Source organism: Globicephala melas, chromosome 13, assembly GCF_963455315.2.
Source record: "Globicephala melas chromosome 13, mGloMel1.2, whole genome shotgun sequence".
Taxonomy (NCBI): Eukaryota; Metazoa; Chordata; class Mammalia; order Artiodactyla; family Delphinidae; genus Globicephala; species Globicephala melas.
This window is the reverse complement of record NC_083326.1, coordinates 65,781,935-65,802,886: the sequence shown is the minus strand read 5'-3', so window position 1 is coordinate 65,802,886 and position 20,952 is coordinate 65,781,935. Positions and strand designations below refer to the sequence as shown.

At 48.0% G+C, this 20,952-nt stretch overlaps 1 protein-coding gene across 9 annotated transcripts in view; it reads left to right on the top strand.

The window, feature by feature from the left end:
* Positions 1 to 20,952, top strand: part of DEPDC5 (DEP domain containing 5, GATOR1 subcomplex subunit) — a 94,840-nt gene that overhangs the window by 41,588 nt on the left and 32,300 nt on the right. For 6 of the 9 annotated variants that reach the window (XM_060311037.2, XM_060311036.2, XM_030860906.3 and 3 more), the window contains exons 25-31: positions 6,366 to 6,431; positions 9,792 to 9,975; positions 10,168 to 10,328; positions 13,455 to 13,572; positions 14,046 to 14,213; positions 16,133 to 16,352; positions 17,890 to 18,023. In XM_060311037.2, the coding sequence (XP_060167020.1) occupies positions 6,366 to 6,431; positions 9,792 to 9,975; positions 10,168 to 10,328; positions 13,455 to 13,572; positions 14,046 to 14,213; positions 16,133 to 16,352; positions 17,890 to 18,023 (1,051 nt within the window). The remainder of the gene's footprint in view (positions 1 to 6,365; positions 6,432 to 9,791; positions 9,976 to 10,167; positions 10,329 to 13,454; positions 13,573 to 14,045; positions 14,214 to 16,132; positions 16,353 to 17,889; positions 18,024 to 20,952) is intronic. The other 3 variants (XM_060311038.2, XM_030860913.3, XM_030860915.3) reach the window with 1 other exon arrangement.

Genomic DNA, 20,952 nt, shown 5'->3' with positions numbered 1-20,952 from the left:
GCTGAGCTCACGTCTTGCTGTCCCCCCCGCCTGCCCACCTGCCCCTCCTTTTCTGACTCTGGGCCACATTCTCCATTCTCACCACCGTTGCTTTGTTTCAGACCCGTGTCATTTCTGGCCACGATTGTCACCGTAGCCTTCAAATCATCCTCCTGCTCTGTTCGTGTCCCCTCCGATCCATCTCCTGTACTGTCACCAATGGGCCATTTCCAAATGCGGGTCTGGTCTGATCACCCTCTCTGTCCCACATATGAACCGTTTATTGGTTCTTCACAGTTTGTAACGCCTGTCGTCACCTGGGCCCCACCTGCCTTTACACCTTCACCTGCCTCTACTCCCACATAGCCCTGCATGTGGGAAGAACACAGGCTCTGGAATCTTAGGACATGAGTCCTGACTCCACCTCTAAAGAGCGGCGAGGCCCTTGGGCCAGGTACTTAACTGCTCTGTACCTCGGTTTCTTCATCTGTGAGGAGGGTTGAGTATTAAGTGTGATAATAATCCACGCAAAGCGCTAAGGACAGTGCCTGGCACGCATGGTGAGCACTCAGCAAACGAGAGCTGTTGTTGTCATTACTCTTATTAGCTGAACACAGTTTATATTCCAGCTGTTGTGCCTTCTCAGAAGATCTTTGTCCTGATGTTTCTGTGCATAGACTAGTCCGTCTACAGAATATGCTTTTTCCTTTATCTTCAACCCCTGATTCTGCCTTGTAAACATCCACTTGGTCTTTATGGATCAGCTCCAACAACACCTCCTCCTTGGAGCCCTCCCTGGTGGTTTTGCTTCCTCCCAGGAGGTGTGAGGCACATTTCCACGTAACTCCAGACGCAGTTGTACACTTGGCATATCCTGGGCCCACTGTTTGTTTCTGCGTCTGCTTCTCCACTAGACTGAAAGAGCTTATCTTTATTTATCTTCTCCTCACAGTGTTTAGTGTGTTTATTGACAAAGACATTTATACTTCTAAAACCAAGCTGCCAGAATGACAGCATTTGAACAACCCACATAATTATTCTGTTTAATTGGTATACGAGCTATCAATTCGTAAATATGTCCTACAGTGTTTAGCTTCTTAGAGCAGGTGTCGGCTCCTTGGGTTCTTTCTCCAGTCAGGGTGATATAGTTAAATAGGGTCATCCTTACCCTTGCCCAGTCCCTTTGTGACCAGGAGCATGTGTTTTCTAAGGGGCCAGGGTTGGGACTTCCCTGGTGGCACAGTGGTTAAGAATCCACCTGCCAATGCAGGGGACACGGGTTCGAGCCCTGGTCTGGGAAGATCCCACATGCCACGGAGCAACTAAGCCCGTGCGCCACAACTACTGAGCCTGTGCTCTAGAGCCCATGCTCCTCAGCAAGAGAATCCACCGCAATGAGAAGCCTGCACACCGCAACGAGAAGCCTGCACACCGCAACAAAGAGTAGCCCCCACTCGCCACAACTGGAGAAAGCCCGTGTGCAGCAACGAAGACCCAACGCAGCCAAAGAAAAATAAATTAATAATTAATTTAAAAAATTAAGGGGCCAGGGCTCGTGAGGAGGTGGTCTAGCACTGTCCTCGCGTGGGAACTGACTCTAGTCTTTGCTCCTGTACTTTTTTTTTTTTTTTGCGGTATGCGGGCCTCCCACTGTTGTGTCCTCTCCCGTTGCGGAGCACAGGCTCTGGACGCACAGGCTTAGCGGCCATGGCTCACGGGCCCAGCCGCTCTGCGGCATGTGGGATCTTCCCGGACCGGGGCACGAACCTGTGTCCCCTGTATCGGCAGGCAGAATCTCAACCACTGCGCCACCAGGGAAGCCTGCTCTTGTACTTCTTGATCAATTATGTCAGCTAGCCACAGAGAGAAATTAGGGAAAATCATTCTAATTTGTATTACCGTGTGCAATGACCAGTTACTGTCAGATCTACCTTCAGGTATATCCAGAATCTTAGCATGTCTCATCACTCCACCAGTCATAGCCCAACCCAAGAGGCCTTCATCTTTCACCTGGATTGTTGCAGTGGCCTGCTAACTGGTCTCTCAGCCTCCTCCCTTTGCCCTGCCATAGAGTTTATTTTCAGCACAGTGGTTCAGAGTGACCCTTGGAAAATAGAAGTTAGATCATGAAATGGACATAAAGATCTTCACCTGCCTGCCTGCCTCACAGAGTTGTTGAAGGACCAGAAGTAGATCGGGTTCCTTCAGGGCAAAATTATCACACTGGGTCCTTGTCTGGGGACAAAGTGGGGGCCGAAACAAAACTAGTGAACATTTCCCTCATTAAAAAATGGAAGAGAAACGGGAAAACCTCATCTGTGACCCACCTCTGCCTTCTGGCCTTGGCGGTTTGCACCATGAGCAGGCATGCAGGCGTGACTCCGATTTCGCCTGCATTTGGACCTGACTCATAGGTGAGTTGTGATTCACAGGGCTGGCATCTCTGCGGGTTTCCCTCCTGGCCCTGTGCTGCCCAGCAGGAACCAGGTTGTTGGTTGGTCTGGGCAGGCAGCGTTTATCCCTCTGTTTCTTTAACTGGGCACCCGTTTATAAGACTTGTCAGTGTCATCCCCCTGATGGGGGTAACTGTGCTAGAGAATTTTGATAAAGAAAATCAGTGGACGCCAAGTTTTCTTTCTCTTTACTGTCGGGACTCTGAATCTGCAACTTGGTGTTTGTGTTGAGTTTTAGATACGTGCAGCAGATTTGGACCGAGAGCTACCAGGCAAAGTAAATCAGAGCGCACAGTTACTCACCCAGGCCAGGCTGGGTGTTTGTGGGGAAGTACCATCTCTGTAGCCCAGAGAGAAGAAGTGACTCGCCCCAGGCACAGGTGTCCCCTGGAAGCAGCCCCAAAGGCCCCACACGGATTACCTTTTTTGGCCAAACGTTAGCAACCAGAGAACACATTCACACTGCTTGACTCCGAACAGCTGTGAAAAGAGACAGAGCTGAGTTGGCTCTTCTGAGCATTGGCTCCCCGAGCGGTGCGTCTGGCTTTCAACTTTGAGAGTGAGGTTCATTCCCAAATGTTGGGTTGGAGCAGAGCCGCCCGCCCAGGAGGTCTCCCCCGCCGCCCTCCCAGGTCGTTGGGTTCTTCACATGCCAGTGGTGAGTCTGCGGGCCTAAAGCTGAGCCTCAGAGGCAGAGCTGCAGGGAGAGGCTGTGTGCTGGGCTTGAGCTGCAAGGAAACTGTGAAAGTAGCTTCGAAGAAGCCTTTAAAATATGTATTTCTTCTAATTCTTTTCATTAAATTCTTTTCATTTCTTTCAAATAAAATGTGTTTGGGGACGGAAGACAGGGGAGGCACAAAAGGCTGAACATGCTTTATCCCTTAGAGATGGGCAGGTCTGCTCTGGGCCTAGAAGCCAGAGGTGCTCCGAGAACCCTTTGATGGGTTGCCTCTTTGAACTCAAACAGTTGCTCACACAATTCTTAAGTTGAACTGTTTCTTTATGAGGGTAAGAATTTCAGTTCTTGTAGACGAAGTCTGGATTGGGTTAAAAAAAAAAAAAGGTGCTCTGATGACGAAATTTAGAATCCAAACCCGTGAGGCGATGTATTAGTAATTCTCCTATTGCTCGCATCGCTCGGAGAATGCCGGTTTTATAATTGCCTTCATACCAGTTCTCAGGCCAGACAAGAAAAACCACCCCATTGCTTCCTTGTTATGCTTTGTGTTTGTGTGAAAATGGATGCTGTCAGTCAGGCTAGCTTTTTCAGAAAATTTAGCTACAAATGGCTTTTGGCTGTTGGCAGAGAACAGATAACGTTTTCAGTAGATGAAAACTGGTGACCCATTTGGATAGTCAGGAAATAAAGCATCTGTGGAGTTGCACAGAAAGAGTCTAAATGCAGGTGTCACTTCCTTACTGTGTGATCTTCAGTTACTTACTTAACTTCTCTGTGCCTCAGTTTCTTTATCTGTGGAAAAGGGATAACACCTACCTCACATTTGCCTCAGTGTGGGTTTGAATAAAATGAAGCACTGTTATTTTTCTGACTTAATAGATTGTATCTTCTTATTATGATGGCTAGTAATTTTTAAAAATCTACTGAAGGCAGCTCCAAAAAAGAAGTTCTAAAATTGTTTTGGCCAAGTGACATCATCTTTCTGAATTAAAAAAATATATATTTACTTTTAAATTTACATACAGTAAAATTCACTCTGTTTAGTGTACAGTTCTATGAGTTTTGACAAATGCATAGAGTCATAAGCACCAACAAAAACATCAAGATACAGAACATTTCCATTACCCCTCAGATTCTTTGTGCTGCTTCTTTGTACTCAATCCCTCCCTCCTCCCCTGGCAACCACCGATCTGTTCTCTGTCCCTTTAGTCTCTCCCAGCAAGTCTTGCACATGGAATCATACAACTTGAAGCCTTCTGAGTCTGGCTTCTTTCACTGAGCATAATTCGAGATTCATCCAAGTTGTTGCCGGCATCCCCAGTCGTGTTCAGTACTTTTTATTGCCATATCTTATTCCATTGTATAGATGTATTAGTTTATCCCTTCACCAGGTGGAAGACATTTGGGTTGTGAATAAAGCCACACTTACATCACTTACATAACAGGTTTTTGTGTAAGCATCAATCTTCATTTCTCTTAGGTGAATTCCTAGGAGTGGGATTGCTGGGTCAAATGGTCAATACATGTTTAACCTTTAAAGAAACTGCAAAACAGTTTTCCAAAGTGGTGTGCCATTTTGTATTCCTACAATCAGTGGATAAGGGTTTCTGTTGCTGCACATCCTGGTCAGCACTTGGCTTGAGCAGTCCTTCTAGCCATCCCAAGAGACCCGGGTGCAGAGGTATCCCACCGAACTTCTGATTTGCCATTTCTCTAATGACTAATGACATTGAGCATCTTTTCATGTGCCTTCTGTATGTGTGTCCATATCTTTTGCCCATTTCCTCATCAGGTTGTTCTCCTGCTCTGGAGTTTTTAGAGTTCTTTATGTGTTCTGGATACATGTCCTCTGCCAGAGGTGCGATTTGCAAATACTTTCTCACAGGTTGTAGCTTGTCCTTTCAAAAATTTCACAAGGGATTTGTAAGTATTTGTTCTTGTTAGAAAAGATTCAGCTGACACGAAAGTATTTACAGTAAAAAGCCAAAGATCTCCTTTCCCTCCCACCACTTCCTCCAGCTTTCTTCTAGGAGATAGCCACTGTTGACAGTTTTGTGAGGATCTTTCCAGTCCTATCCTAATTTTCTAGTAAATGTAAACGCGCGGCTTTCGGGATCTTAGTTCCCCAACCAGGGATTGAACCCCTGCCCTTGGCAGTGAAAACGCGGTGTCCTCACCACTGGACTGACAGGGAATTCCCTAGTAAATGTGTTTTGAAAGGGACATTTAATTTTTTAATTTTTATTTATTTTTGGCTGCGTTGGGTCTTCGTTGCTGCAGGCGGGCTTTCTCTAGTTGCGGCGAGAGGGGGCTACTCTTCATTGCGGTGGCCTCTCTTGTTGCGGAGCACGGGCTCCAGAGCGCAGGCTCAGTAGTTGTGGCGCATGGGCTTAGTTGCTCCGTGGCATGTGGGACCTTCCCGGACCAAGGCTCGAACCTGTGTCCCCTGCACTGGCAGGCGGATTCGTAACCGCTGCGCTACCAGGGAAGCCCTGAAAGGGACATTTAAATATTGAAATGTGTGTTTTGAAATTAGTTCTATTACTTTTCAGTCAATAAGTTGCATTGAAATGCATTGCATTTCAATGCATAAGTCATATTCCAGGAAGCCATGATTCAGGAAAGAAAATTTCAGAGGATGACTGTTAAGTGCACTAAATTTAAATAGGTCACCTTGTGTTTGCTAAAGGTTGCTCTAATTAGTTGAAATTACTTTGAAATTCGTCCTGTTTCTGTTTTTTTTCTTTTCTTTTTTTTTTTTGCGGTACACGGGCCTCTCACTGTTGTGGCCTCTCCCGTTGAGGAGCACAGGCTCCAGACGCGCAGGCTCAGCGGCCATGGCTCACAGGCCCAGCCGCTCCGCGGCATGTGGGATCTTCCCGGACCGGGGCACGAACCCATGTCCCCTGTGTCGGCAGGCAGACTCTCAACCACTGCACCACCAGGGAAGCCCCGTCCCGTTTCTTATTCTAAGTGGTGGGTTGCTGTTTGCTTTTGTGCATGTGCCCTAAAGGTCCCATTAGGCGAACAGTATTGATAACCTCAGAGTAAAGTTCTGGCTCCTTCCCGAACTTTAGATTGCTCGTTTTTCTTTGATGGATTCTTTTGTGCTGTTGGAGATACTCAGCACAGAATTTGTACTTGGTTTTTTATTTTTAGCTACAGTTTGGGGCTTTTTTTTAAAACCATAACTGGTCAGAACTTTTATTGCAGAATGAGTCTCACTGACACAGATTCTTTTCATCTTTCCACAGGTATGAATCCTAGGACCCAGAATAAGGATGCTTTAGAGGACAGTGTTTCTACCTCTCCAGACCCAAGTAAGAGGGGCCTGCTGACGGGGGAAGGTGGCAGGGAGGTGGGGGCGTGGGGGTGGATGGTCAAGGCACTGGGGGAGCAAGAGGGAGCCCTTTGGGAAGAGAATGGTCTGGAAGTTCACATGTCTCTGGGTGGTGAGGGGAGAGGGGAGACTCTGCAGCCTCTCCGATGGAACATGAGTGGCAGGGAGGCCAAATGACCTGTTCTGGAATGTGATTCGGGGCCACACAGGAAGGGTAGAGGAATTCCCAGAGCTGGCCTTGGCTCTCAAATGCTTAATGATGGCTCTGGGGAGAAGTCGGAAGGAATAAGACCTGAAACTGTTTACATCCCTGTAGTTGGAAGTGTTTGTCTGGGTTGCATTTGCTTTGATCATCCTTGTCTATTGAAATAGCTGAACATCTAAATATCAACAATAGCAAAAGACCAGAAAAAAAAAAATTCTACTGCTTGGTCGATTTTGCTTTACTTCACTGTGACCAGTGGATATATGTACATCACCAAGTCTTTTTATCCCCACTTTTAAGGAACTTAACAATCATTTCACTACTTCTCCAGGTCCGGCATACTGGTCATTTTTCATGGCAATATCAAACACATTATTAAATCGTGCTTTGGATAATCATGTCTTAATGGTGGCCATTTGGGTGATTTCTAGTTTTTTAGCATATAATGCATGGTGCAGTGGGTGTGTTTTTTTCTCTTGGTTCAGATCCTCGGAATATATTCCAAAGAATAGTTGGCAGATTGATTGTTTTCTAGAAAGCTGCCAGCCCTGAATAGATGAGCCTGTTTCTTCTCTACAACCCCAGCACTGGATTTTGTCATCTGTGTTTATTACTGTTAACTGAATGATTCTGAGGTGGGACCTCCTCAGAGGCCTCTGCAGGGCCTGAAGATACTGGAGGTAGAAAAGAGGCCACACAGACCTTTTACCCATGAAAAGAACATCATCAAGCTAAGAATCGGGAGCTTTTCTCACCACGGGGTTTGAATTCTCCGTATCTCAGTGTGTGCCCGCAGATACCATTTCTAAAAGGTTTTTATAATCTTGAGGGTCAGGAAGCTGGTGACGGCCAGAACGATGTAAGAAGGCACAGTGATAGAGTGTCTTCTGTTTCTGGCCTCCGCACGGGGGCTGCATTGTGTGCCCACCTTCTGCTGCTGGTTCTAACCAAGAAATGTGAACAAATTCATCCCTCGTCTGCCCTATGGGGAATTGGGGTGTTAACTAGGTTATCGTGGGCTGTGTCGTTTTTTAAAAAATTTTATTTATTTTTTAATTGAAGTCTAGTTGATTTACAACATTGTGCCAATCTCTGCTGTACAGCAAAGTGACTCGGTTATACACATATAGACTTTTTTTTTCCATATTCTTTTGCATTATGGTTTATCACAGGAGACTGAGTATAGTTCCCTGTGCTATACATTAGGACCTTGTCGTTTATCTGTCCTAAATGTAATAGTTTGCATCTACCAACCCCAAACTCCCAGTCCATCCCTCTCCCTCCCCCCTTCCCCCTTGGCTGTGTTTTGAGTTCTTGAAGTATTAAGGAGTTAACAAGACCTGTATAGAGTGAAAAGCATAGACTCAGAGAGTGGAGTGGTGATTGCCTGGGACCTGTGGGGAGGTGGGCAGTAGGGGGGGTGTTGCTGATTGGTGGGCGTAAAGCTTCAGTCCTGGGAGATGAGTAAGTTCTGGAGACCTGCTGCTCGGCACCGTCCTCAGTTAACAATACTGAATTGGACACTTACAAATTTTGTTGTTGTTGTTTGTTTTTTTAAATTTTATTTATTTTTATTTATTATACAGCAGGTTCTTATTAGTTATCTATTTTATACATATTAGTGTATATATGTCAATCCCATTCTCCCAATTCATCCCACCCTGCCTCACCCTACCCTCCACTACACTTAAAAATTTGCTAAGATGGTAGATCTCACGCTAAGTGTTCTTACCACAATAAAATAAAATTCAAACCAACCAACCAAAAGTCAGCCCAGGACCTGGAGTGGAGACCATGGAGTTAGGCCTGTTGCAGGTCAAGTCATCTTCCCCAAAGCAGGGCTGCCACACAGGGCATGTTTCCTGCTGGGACTCAGGGTGCAATCCCCTTCTTGTCCCTAACTCCGGGCTCAGGGAGGCTCTGTTGCCCTGGGTGGTGTGTGTCGGTCACTGTATGGAGGAAAGATCCCTGAGCAGAGTGGCTTCTGGCCCTGTGACCTGTGGTGGGTTCGGCTCGGCCAGGTGTTTAAAGGGGCCGATGATGCCTCCACACCTGCTCGGAGGAGGTGATGTGAGGGGGTACAGCACACGGTAAGTCACAGGGCACCACGAGAAGTGAGGTGCGTGAGGGTCTCACTGGGAATGCAGAGGCAGAGGCGCGGAGTGTTTCTGTTGCTCGTTGCTCCCTCGCATGGAGATTTGACAAATAATTTTCACTTAAATGACTTAAGAGAGATTACCGCCCCATTACTTTAACTCTGATTCTCAACCGGGGAATATTTTGCACTTCAGGGCACATTTCGTCATGTCTACAGACATTTTTGGTTTTCACAACCAGAAGATGTCACTGGCATCTAGTGAGTAGGGACCAGGGATGCTGCTCACATTCTACAATGCCCAGGACAGCCCCCACAACAAAGAGTTATCTGGTCTAGAATAGCCTTCATGCCCCGAGGTGGAGAAACTCTGCTTTACCCAAAGAGCAGGAGGTTTTGGACAGACCCCTGTGGTCGGGCCCACTCTGCTGATGGCAGCTTTCATTTCTAGATTGTTAAACTCTGTCTCCTAAAGTTCCGGCCTTGTAACTCCCAGACATCCTTCCTTGATTCCTCTTCCTACCCTTTTGGATCTGTGACTTATTTTTGCCATCCTGAAAGCGTTCCTGAATTCTGCTCCCGTGTGCTATTCGCTCCAAACTCCAGCTCCAAAATCCGGCTGCGCTCTCCTCCTCTCCCCACCCAGCCTCTCCATCAGCCCAGGGGAGGCTTCCAGCTCGAGCCTCTCTTCCGGTCTCGGAATGTTGATTTGCTTCGATGTGTAACTGCCTGGCCTGGCCTGCCCTGCGGTAACCTCACTGGCATCGCGGCTGTAGCTCATGATCAGCAGAAAATGAAAAGTATCGGCTGTGCATCCCATTTGCATGATGGGATTGGATAAGCACTGCGTTGTCTAACAGCCTCTGTTTCTCTCTCTTTCTCCCCCCCCCCACCCCTTTCCTGGCAATTTTATCACCTGTCACCACCTACTTTCTCCTTCCCCCTCCCTTCGTCCCTCCCCCTGTCCCCCACCCCCCACCCCGCCATCCTACACCTGCCTGGTGACTACACGTACCTTCCTCCCTGTTCACACGAGGCAGTTCTGACGCTGTCTGCTCCCCCTGTAGTGCCAGGCTTCTGTTGCACAGTTGGCGTGGACTGGAAGTCTCTCACTACTCCGGCGTGCCTTCCCCTCACCACGGACTACTTCCCCGACCGCCAGGGCCTGCAGAATGACTACACAGAGGGCTGCTACGATCTCCTCCCAGAGGCCGACATCGACAGGTTGGTGGCAGAGGAAAGGCGCGCAGCTTTTGTTTCTCCCAAGACTGGTTTACAAATCGTTAGTTTCACTTACCACCACAGAAGGGTCATCAGGGCTGGCTCATGGGGATGAAGCCAAGGACCGGGGGACTCTATGAGTGTCACACGGCCCTGGGCCAGGCATGTCCTGTGAACAGCCGTCTGTCTTTTCAGGAGGGACGAGGAAGGTGTGCAGATGACGGCTCAGCAGGTGTTTGAGGAGTTTGTCTGCCAGCGGCTCATGCAGGGCTACCAGATCATCGTGCAGCCCAGGGCACAGCAGCCCAGCCCCGCTGGCCCGCCCCCGCTCAGCAGCAGCCCGCTCTATGGCCGTGGTGAGCTGTCCTCTTTGGATTGTAGTTTCTCTTCTCTACTAAGTTTGTGCAAGCGGGTTCTCAAGATAGTAGGGAATACATACATTTAGGAGTCATTGTTTTTCAACACACACTTTTTTTCCCTCTAAATCTAACTTTACATGAGAATTAAACTCTCCACTGGGTTCGGAGTTATCTTAAAACTCTCCTTTTAAGGTAGAGGGTATGACCAAGTTCAGGAAGTTCCAGCCTGGCTTGAGCAGTACCTCGGGGTCCCAGGCAGCCAAGCAGGGGCTGAGCTGTCAAACTACAGGGTGAATATTCCAGACCCAGGAGCCTGGGTTTATGTCTCACACAGTGCCTGACACAGTAGGTCTTCTCATGTTACCTGAATCTCAAGTTTATACTTGTTGTTTTTTCGGTTTTTTTCCTATTCTGGATTCATGTTCTCTTGTTTGTCACTGCAGCTCAGTGACTTGAAGCTGGGATGGTTTGTCCCTGAGTGGCAGAGGCTAGTGAGTGGCGGAGACTCAGTGGCACCGGCTGAGTCAGAGCTGGGCTCTGGAGGGCTCCTCTGAAACAAGTCAGGCAGCGAGAATTACATGCAGGGGCCTGGAACCACACAGCGGCGGTCACTTCCTGGAACCATCACTGAGCATCTGATAGTCCCCTGCTTCCTCCTTGTAGCTAATGAGCTCCCCTCCTCCCTAACCAGCCAGCACCAAACCTCAGGCCATCTTTGGCTTCATTAAAGCTCCTCTGGGGACTTCCCTGGTGGCGCAGTAGTTAGGAATCTGCCTGCCAATGCAGGGGACACGTGTTCGAGCCTGGTCCGGGAAGATCCCCCATGCCACGGAGCAGCTAGGCCCATGTGCCACAGCTACTGAGCCTGCGCTCTAGAGCCCGGAGCCACAACTACTGAGCCTGCGTGATGCAACTACTGAAGCCCACTTGCCTAGAGCCTGTGCTCCGCAACAAGAGAAGCCACTGCAATGAGAAGCCCGCACACCACAACTAGAGAAAAGCCCATGCGCAGCAATGAAGACCCAAAGCAACCAAAACTTTAAAAAAAATCTCCTCTGGTTAGAGGATCAAAGAAGCATGGACCTGTTAATGGGAGCTTAGCAGTCTTCCGGTCCAGGTCCTGTTGTTCACGACAAAGCTTTGGATTCCCTCTGGATTTTCTCTAAAAGCCCCTTGTGATATGTATCACGTGATGCCTTTTTCGCACATTATAGACTGTACTGAATAGTAACCTTTCTGAGTGCCAGGATGATTTCAGCTGCATCTTGTTGTCCTCCACCACGAAAACCACTGTGCCTGGTGTACGACAGTGTGCCTTGATGAATATATGACTGTGGTCATTCATTCGTTCATTAGTATTTTTTCTTTTGGCTCTGTTGGGTCTTCATTGCTGCGCGCGGGCTTTCTCTAGTTGTGGCGAGCAGGGGCTACTCTTTGTTGCGGTGCACCGGCTTCTCATTGCGGTGGCTTCTCTTGTTGTGGAGCACGGGCCCTAGAGTGCGTGGGCTTCAGTAGTTGTGGCACGTGAGCTCTAGAGCGCAGGCTCAGTAGTTGTGGCACACGGGCTTAGTTGCTCCGCCACATGTGGGATCTTCCTGGTCCAGGGATCGAACCCGTGTCCCCTGCACTGGCAGGCAGATTCTTAACCACTGTGCCACCAGGGAAGTCCTCATTAGTTTTTTTTTTTTTTTTTTTTTTTGGCGGTACGTGGGCCTCTCACTGTTGTGGCCTCTCCCGTTGCGGAGCATAGGCTCCGGACGCGCAGGCTCAGCGGCCATGGCTCATGGGCCCAGCCGCTCCGTGGCATGTGGGATCTTCCCAGACCGGGGCACGAACCCGTGTCCCCTGCATCGGCAGGTGGGCTCTCAACCACTGCGCCACCAGGGAAACCCCTCATTAATATTTTTGAAGCTCCTGCTCTGTGGGGGAAAATAACATTAGTCAAACTATGATATACAATTCCACGTTGCAATAAAGACTGTGAGGGAAAAATCAGAGGGCTGCGAGAATATTTAATACAGGACCTGATCTGGTCTGGAGAGTCAGGGGCGGCTTCTTTGAGGAGTTGATGTTTGAGCTGCTGCTGTACCTGAAACACATGCAGGAGTTTTTAGTGAGAGAGGAGTGGAGGGCAGGAACAGGTGGGCCAAGCATGCCAGGCAGCAGGGTTAGTATGTGCAAAGGCCCTGTTGGCTGGAAGACCTCATGAGACTTTCTAGGCACCCGAAAGAAGACTGGCGTGGAGAGCACTGGGAATAAGCCAGCAATGTGGCCGGAGATGTCAGGAGACCCAGTCTGCACAGGCCCACGTGAAGGATTTTGTTCTTATCCCAAGAGCAGTGGGATGGATCTGCTTTTCGTGTCAGTGGCTCCATCCAGGTTGCCTACTTCCTTTTCTGTGAAATAGCACTTTATCAGGTGCTACTGAAAATACAAAGACGAACAAGATTTGGGTCCTGGCCTCCTGGAACTTTTGGTTTGTCAGGGTGTGAGACAGAGGCACACAAGGAGCTACATCCAGGGTAGAATTCACCGCTGATAGGGTCTGATAGCTTTCTGGAGGAAGTGGCATTTGATGGTGACCTTAAATGATCCCTAGGATTTCGACAGTCGCCCAGGAAGAGAAGGCAGAAGAAGCAACAGGAGCAAATGTTTGGAGAAGGAAATTCGAGCAAATAAGTCTGAAACGTGGTGCAGCAGTGTGGGCGTCATGGGGCCTGAGGGCCGAAAGCTAGGTTGGCCACCCCCGCGGTTGAGGGCCTCAGATGCCGGGTGGCAGCTTGTGCCTGAGGGGAGTGGAGTTCCATTTTAGCCAATTAACATCTACTCCGGAACTTTCCTTCACAGAGGACGAGGCATTGGGCTGTTCGGCCAGCTGTTGTAGGCACCCCCAGGCTCTAACCTCCTGCTGGCTGGTTCAGTAACGGAAAAATCTGCCCACTTCAGGACTTTTTTTTTTTTTTTAAACCAAGAATATTTCTTTTCCATGAAACTGCCCCTGGAAAGAAAGTGTTGCCTCTTTTGTTTCTCTTTTTCTAAATCTATATGGAAGAGAAGCAATTGCCTGTTAAAGGAATGACCCTCAACCACATGGAGGAAATTAATTATTTTTTTCCCTATTAGGCCTTGTGTCCCGAAACCGCCCTGAGGAGGAAGACCAGTACTGGCTGAGCATGGGCAGAACTTTCCACAAAGTCACACTGAAGGATAAGATGATCACAGTGACACGATACCTTCCCAAGTGAGTCCTTGGGTATTTAAAGTTTCCAGCTCTGTCCTAAATTATGTCAAACTACTAAGTTATGTTTCTAACACATACTGTCCACATACTGAATTATGTGTATAACATGTAATTCAAACCAAGGAGGTTGAGTAATTGGTTTTTCTTTCAGAGTTACTGTTTTGCTCTCTAGGGTTGTATTTTATGGTTGTAGCTCACCTACTTCCAAAAGGGATTTGATCCAGCTTATAATGTTTAGCATGAGTCTTAACATGCCAATTAAAAATAAAGAGTATGAGGCTAGAAGAATGAGAAAGTTTAAGAAGAACTGAGAAATCTCCATTACCAGTTCCCTGGGATGAGTTTTGGTTACTGTGGTCGAGGGTTGAGTGCCAAGGATACTGCTAAGTGTCTTGAGACAGAAAAGGTACAGGAGACTTGGGGGGAGGGGGGGATCCTTGTTTGGACCTCAGGCCACACCCTTTGTTTTTCAGGTACCCTTACGAATCTGCCCAGATCCACTACACCTACAGCCTCTGCCCCTCCCACTCAGACTCGGAGTTTGTCTCCTGTTGGGTGGAATTCTCGCACGAGCGGCTGGAGGAGTACAAGTGGAATTACTTAGACCAGTACATCTGCTCTGCCGGCTCCGAGGACTTCAGGTCAGAGACCCCGATTTCACTTTCCATCCTCGCCGCCTTGTGTGTGTCCGTATTTTAATGTCTCTGTCCTTTCTCCTGATTGCAAAATGATGCCTGTTTTAGAAGAAAAAAAAGAAAAAGAAAATGGAGGGAAATAGCACATCTGCATTGGGTTAAAAACTCAGTGATGAGATGGACGTGGCTGGTTGTGCAACAGTGTGAATGTACTGAATGCTGCTGCATTGTGCACTTAGAGATCATTAAAGTGGTAAATTTGTTATGTATATTTTACCGCATGAAACAACAAACAACAGCAAAAAACCTGGTGAAGATGTGCTCTTTCTTTAAAAAATATTTATTTATTTATTTATTTGGTTGCACCGGCTCTTAGTTGCAGCAGGTGGGCTCCTTAGTTGTGGTTCATGGGCTCCTTAGTTGCAGCAGACGGGCTTCTTTAGTTGAAGCACATGAGCTCCTTAGTTGTGGCTCTCTGGGTCCATAGTTGCCACACACAGTCTCCTTAGTTGTGGCATGTGAACTCTTAGTTGCGGCATGCATGTGGGATCTAGTTCCCTGACCGGGGATCGAACCTGGGCCCCTGCAATGGGAGTGCGGAGTTTTAACCACTGTGCCACAAGGGAAGTCCCAAGATGTGCTCTTTGGTGGAATGTCAGTGCTCTTCACATTTTCCTGACTGCTTGTGACATCTTTTTTTTTTTTAATTGAAGTCTAGTTGATTTACAATGTTATGTTAATTTCTGCTGTCGAGCAAAGTGGTTCCGTTATACACATATATACATTCTTTTTTTTTTTGTATTCTTTTCCATTATGGTTTATCATAGGATTTTTTAAAAATCGTTTTTCAGCTTTATTGAGGTATAACTGACAAAAATTGTACATATTTAAGGTGTACAATGTGATGGTTTCATATAAATGTAGATTTTTTCTTTCTTTTTATTGGAGCATAGTTGATTTACAATGTTGTGTTAGCTTCTGCTGTACAGCAAAGTGAATCAGTAATACATATACATATACCCACTCTTTTTTAGATTCTGTTACCATGTAGGTCATTACAGAGTACTGAATAGAGTTCCCTGTGCTATATGATAGGTTCTTATTAGTTATCTGTTTTATATATAGTAGTGTGTATATGTCAATCCCAGTCTCCCAATTTGTCCCTCCCCGCCCCTTTCCCCCTTGGTAACCATAAGTTTGTTTTCTACATCTGTGACTCAATTTCTATTTTATAAATAGGTCCATTTGTACCATTTTTTTTTTTAGATTCCACATATAAGTGATATCATATGATATTTGTCTTTCTCTGACTTACTTCATTCAGTATGACTATCTCTAGGGCCATCCATATCCCTGCAAATAGCATTATTTCACTGTTTTTTTATTATTATAGGATATTGAATATAGTTCTCTGTGCTATACAGTAGGACCTTGTTGTTTATCCATTCTATATATAAAAGCTTTGTGACCTCTTGTTTTTATTTTATTTTATTTTATTTTTTTGGCCATGCTACGAGGCATGCAGGATCTTAGTTCCCTGACCGGGGATTGAACCTGGGCGCACAGCAGTGGAAGTGCCGAGTCCTAACCAGTGGACCACCAGGGAATTCCCTGTGACATCTTGTTTTTAATTTTTCATTTTTACGCATGATTTATGGTTGTGATGATAAAAGGCCACAGCGGCACTGGGCCTGGGTGCACAGAAGCATTCTGACGTCTCTGGGATAGAAAGTAAAAGCAGCCTTGGAGTTCTTACCTCTCAGCCTGCGTGAAATGCAGCATCAGATGAGCACGTGCTCCTGGGCAGATGGACGCTTGCACCCTCACTCCCGGGGGCGTGGGTGTTGAGATGGGATGCTTACTGGGGTGCTTTTATCATCTACTTTTTCTCACCACCACCCCTTTTCCCCTCTGGCCCTCTGTAGCTTAATTGAGTCTCTGAAGTTCTGGAGGACCCGCTTCCTGCTGCTGCCAGCCTGTGTCACCGCCACCAAGCGCATCACAGAGGGGGAGGCCCACTGTGACATCTACGGGGACAGGCCTCGGGCAGACGAGGAGGAGTGGCAGCTCCTGGATGGCTTCATCCGATTCGTGGAGGGCCTAAACCGGATCCGCCGGCGGCACCGCTCCGATCGCATGATGCGGGTGAGGCACCACGGACCCCTTGGGGGCTGGGCCCGGTCTGGGATGCAGGGACCGTCTCCTCCTGTGTCTGAGGCCTCTCGCCGGCCAGTTTCTTTACTCCACAGCTGCCCAGCGTTTATCTTCAGTCCAAAGAAGTGGGTTCTCCTCCAGAGCAGGGTGAAGCAGGGTACATAGCCAGCCACCGGGCTGGGGCCACGCATCTGACTCGAGGATACAGCCCTTTGTGAGCTCCCCACTGGGGACCCGGCATCAGGCACAGCTGCTTATGTGACTGGATTGCTGGTGCTGGATTGCTGGATAGAAACTCGCTCAAGAGGGTGACAGCGGCAATGTCACTTGTAGTGTTTCCTGCACCCTTGGGCCTTCATTCAACCACTCACTCCCCAGTGAGGACGCTGAGGCTCGTGGGGGTGATGGGATGTGTCTGAGGACACCGAGCTAAGAAAGGGCTGATCTGGGATGATTCAGAGAGTGTGTGTGTGTGTGTGTGTGTGTGTGTGTGTGTGTGTACACATACTGCTCTGTGAATTTTACAAATGTATAGATTCACATAACCACCCCCACCACCACAATCAGGACATGGAATAGTTCCATCAGTGCAAAAAAACTCTCACACTACCCTTTAGAGTCACACTGTCCCCCATCTCTAACCCCTGGCAGCCACTGGTCTGTCCTCCATCACTATACTGTTGTCTTTTCCAAATGTCCTATAAGTGAAATCATACGATACGTAACCTTTCGAGGCTGCTTTCTTTCACTCAGCATAATGCCTTTCGGGTTCATCCAACTTGTCGCTGAAATCCACGGTTCATTCCTTTCCATTGCTGAGTAGTGTTCCATCATCAGCCATGTTTTTATTTTTTGTTTTTAACCTCAAGTTCAGTGTTCTTTAACCCAGGCCAGCTGCCTCTCGTACACAGCATCATTTCTGGGAGAGCTTATGTAGTGGAAAGAACCTTAGTTTTTTTTTTTTTTTTTGCGGTACGCGGGCCTCTCACTGTTGTGGCCTCTCCCGTTGCGGAGCACAGGCTCCGGACGCGCAGGCTCAGTGGCCATGGCTCACGGGCCCAGCCGCTCTGCGGCATGTGGGATCCTCCCGGACCGGGGCACGAACCCGTGTCCCCTGCATTGGCAGGTGGACTCTCAACCCCTGCGCCACCAAGGAAGCCCAGAACCTTGGTTTTGAAGTCAGTTAACTGGAGTTTGAATTCCAGCTGCAGTGCGATTTGGGATAAGTTACTTCACTTCTCTGAGACTTAGCTTCTTTTTCCTTAAATTAGATGTGATGTTATTTACAAGGAAATCCTTGAGCCGTTGATTGAGAATAAAATGAGATGCTATACGTAAACCGCCTCAAGGAGGCAGTGTGTTTTGAGTCCACAGCTATTTGGGACCTTCAGTTCAAGCAAAAAGTCGTTTCCTGGCATTTCCTGATCCTGAGACCCCGTCTTCCCCAACTGCACTGGTGGGCTCCCAGAGCCTGAGGCACAGCAGACGCAGCAGCATCTGATGGCCTGTCTCCTCCTCTATGCTTTAGAAAGGGGCCGCCATGAAAGGCTTGCAGATGGCTGGGCCCATCCCTACCCACTCCCTCGAGTCGACCGGCCCCCCGGTTGGGAAGAAGGGAACCTCAGTTCTGTCTGCCCTGCTGGAAATGGAAGCCACTCAGAAGTAAGTACCTGGTGGACAGAGACTCGTTCCCATCCCCCAGGCCCCAGTGCGGTGAAATGTGACTTCTGTCTACCAAGGAGCCAGTAACTGACAAAAAGACACATATGTGAAAAGAAAGCTAGGTTAATACCTGGTAAGTGTCGAATGTCATGAAGTAGGTCAGAAGTTAAAAACTTGCAGTCTGGGACTTGATTTGAACTACAGATACAGTTGGTTTGGTCCACAAGGTGTTTTTTTGTTGGTTGGTTGCGCTTTTGTTTGTTTTGTATTTTTAATAGACTTTCTTTTTTAGGGCAGTTTTAGGTTCAAGGCAAAACTGAATGGAAGGTACAGAGAGTTCCCATCTACACCCTGTCCCTGCACATTATCCACATCCCTCACTGAACGGTACATTTGTTACAATCGATGGACCTGCATTAACACATCGTAGTCACCCAAAGAGCACAGTTTATTTACATCAGGGTTCACTCTCGGTGTTGCACATTCTATGGGTTTAGACAAACTTATAATGACATGTAGCCACCGTTATAGAGTAGTTAACATTGCCCTAAAAACACAAAATACTTTTTAAATATTTGAGCCAAATTTTTTTCGTTTGAAGATTTCATATAAAAATCTTGATTTCTTAATGAATTCTTACATGAAAAAATATATAACATGGTTATATTGTATAAAAAATATAGATAATGTAATACGAAATTATATTATGGGTAATATGTAACATCCAACTTTGCTCGAAGTGGTGGAGGCTCAGTTACCACTGGGTCCACGTTCAAGCCCAGCCACGACGGGCTGGCACTTTAGGTGGACTAGTGCCCCTGGTTTACTGTAGAACCAGCACGCCGTCTGCTCTTGGACTTGTCTTGGCCCCTCAGACAAGGGCCACCTGACCAGCTTCTCTAGGCATTTGAGTGTGTGGTCCCTTTGTAAACAGTAGGTGCTGCAGCTCTTAGGACCCCCGTGGGACCACATCTTGCTTTGGGAGGGCAGGGACGGCGTCACAGGAGGTAGGATTTAAGATGTCCTTGTAGAAAGGGATGCATTTATATGGGGGGTAGGGGGAGGACTTGGGGAAAAGGAGAAAACATTGCCACGAGCAGGTGGGACCTACTCTGGGAGGTCTTCCCTGCCCCCTCCAGCCTTCCAGCCAGATCAGATCCCTGCTGTACTTCCTGGTGTCTGTCTGGTGAGGGGGTCTGTGCCATGCCCACAGGAGCCCAAATATGTTAAGCTTTCAGAAGGTAACATGAGTGAGCCCGAGGCCCAGTGGGAGATGCAGTTGCAAAGACAGCATGGGAAATCGGATTCCAGGCTCTTCTTACACATTCTCATAGCAAGAGCGACCCTTTGAAAGTTTATTTTAATGGAAAATTTCAAACAGATTAAAAAAAAGTAGACTCGTGTATTAAATCCCTGTTTACCCATCACCCAGCTTCAATGATTATCAACTCACGGCCAATCTTGTTTCATTTATATCCTGCTTGCTCATATCTTCCTTTTTATTTCTTATGAAATCCCAGACATCACACCCCTTTGTCTATAATATTTCAGTGTGCATCTCTGAAAGATAAGTACTCCTAAAGCAAAACTGTAATACCATAATTTACCTAAAAAGTCACAGCAGTTCCTTAATATCATGTAATATTCATTCAGCATCTTTGGCAGAAGTGGTGTTTGCAGAGATGGGTCCTGTGTACAGGAAGGCCTGGTGGGTGGGCCCAGGAGGCAGAGGCCTCACTAGTCCAGGCGAGAGGCAGAAGAGGCTAGAGGGTGAGGATGGGATGGAGAGGAAGGGATGCGGGGAGAGAAGGGAAGAGCGTGGCCATGGTGACAGGGGAGCAGATGAGAGGAGGAGAGCTGGGGTAGGTCGGGCTCATTACTGAGGGCACTGGGGCCTCCAGAAAATACCTTTATCTGACCAAGGAAAGACCCCAGAACTCCACCTGGCAGGTTGTCCCTGTAGCTAATCACAGACCTTTCCTGCTGGAAAAAAGAACAAGGAACATATGTTGCTGGGAGGGGTGCGAATTTGGGGGCAGGGGAATCTTATTTTAATGTGTCAGTGAGTCATCGTTCAGTGCACCCCAAGGAGCCTCTTTCTGCTCAGACTTGAAGAGCACGGGTACTTTGGGGTGGCAGTGTCCCTGGGTGTGTGTGGGGAGCTCAGCTGACCCCACAGCAGGAGGCAGGACAGATGACTGCTCCTGGGTGATGTGGTGTGATTTCTCAGAGCCGGAGGCCGAGCAGAGGGAGCGAGACCTTTACGTGACGTTTGCTCACACGGCCTTTTTTACTTTGTGTTTTTCTTTATTGTTTTGCTACACCAAACAGATCCAATTTTATTATGGAAAACTGTTATAGCCATATGAAGAAGAGTTTCAGAACTTTCACCCGTAGTCCTGTCATCTTACCACGCGTGTCTGTTTCCTCCATTTCTCCTGGGTCTTTACCTGGAGGCGTGCACCTGTTGTCAGGCTCTCGTGGGAGGCAGAGGCCCCAGGAGCGTGGCTGTGGGCAGTCTGGGCTGCAGGTGCCAGTCCGCAGCTCTGCGGCTCCTGTTAGACGGGGATAAACTGATGTCAGGGAGTCAGAGCAGGGAGAGAGCCCACGTGGCAATTGTCGCGGCCTCTGGGAAGAAGGCAGCGTGCCCCATGCGTATTCTCACGTGTGGACTTGCACAGTACAGCTAGTCCTTTTGTGACATCCCCTCTCCTGAGCCGTGAGACAAGGAACCTCCAAGGGCAAGGACGGGTCCTACTTGTCTCTGAATCCCCGACTCCTAGTCCACGGGTCAGCACGTAGATGGCAGCTCAGTACCTGGGGGTTGTCATGTGCATCAGACGAGGGGACCCTGGGGGGCAACCGAGGCTTCCTGCCACCACTGTCCCAGCCACGGGCTAGGCCACAGCCCCCAGGAGGCGCAGGAGAG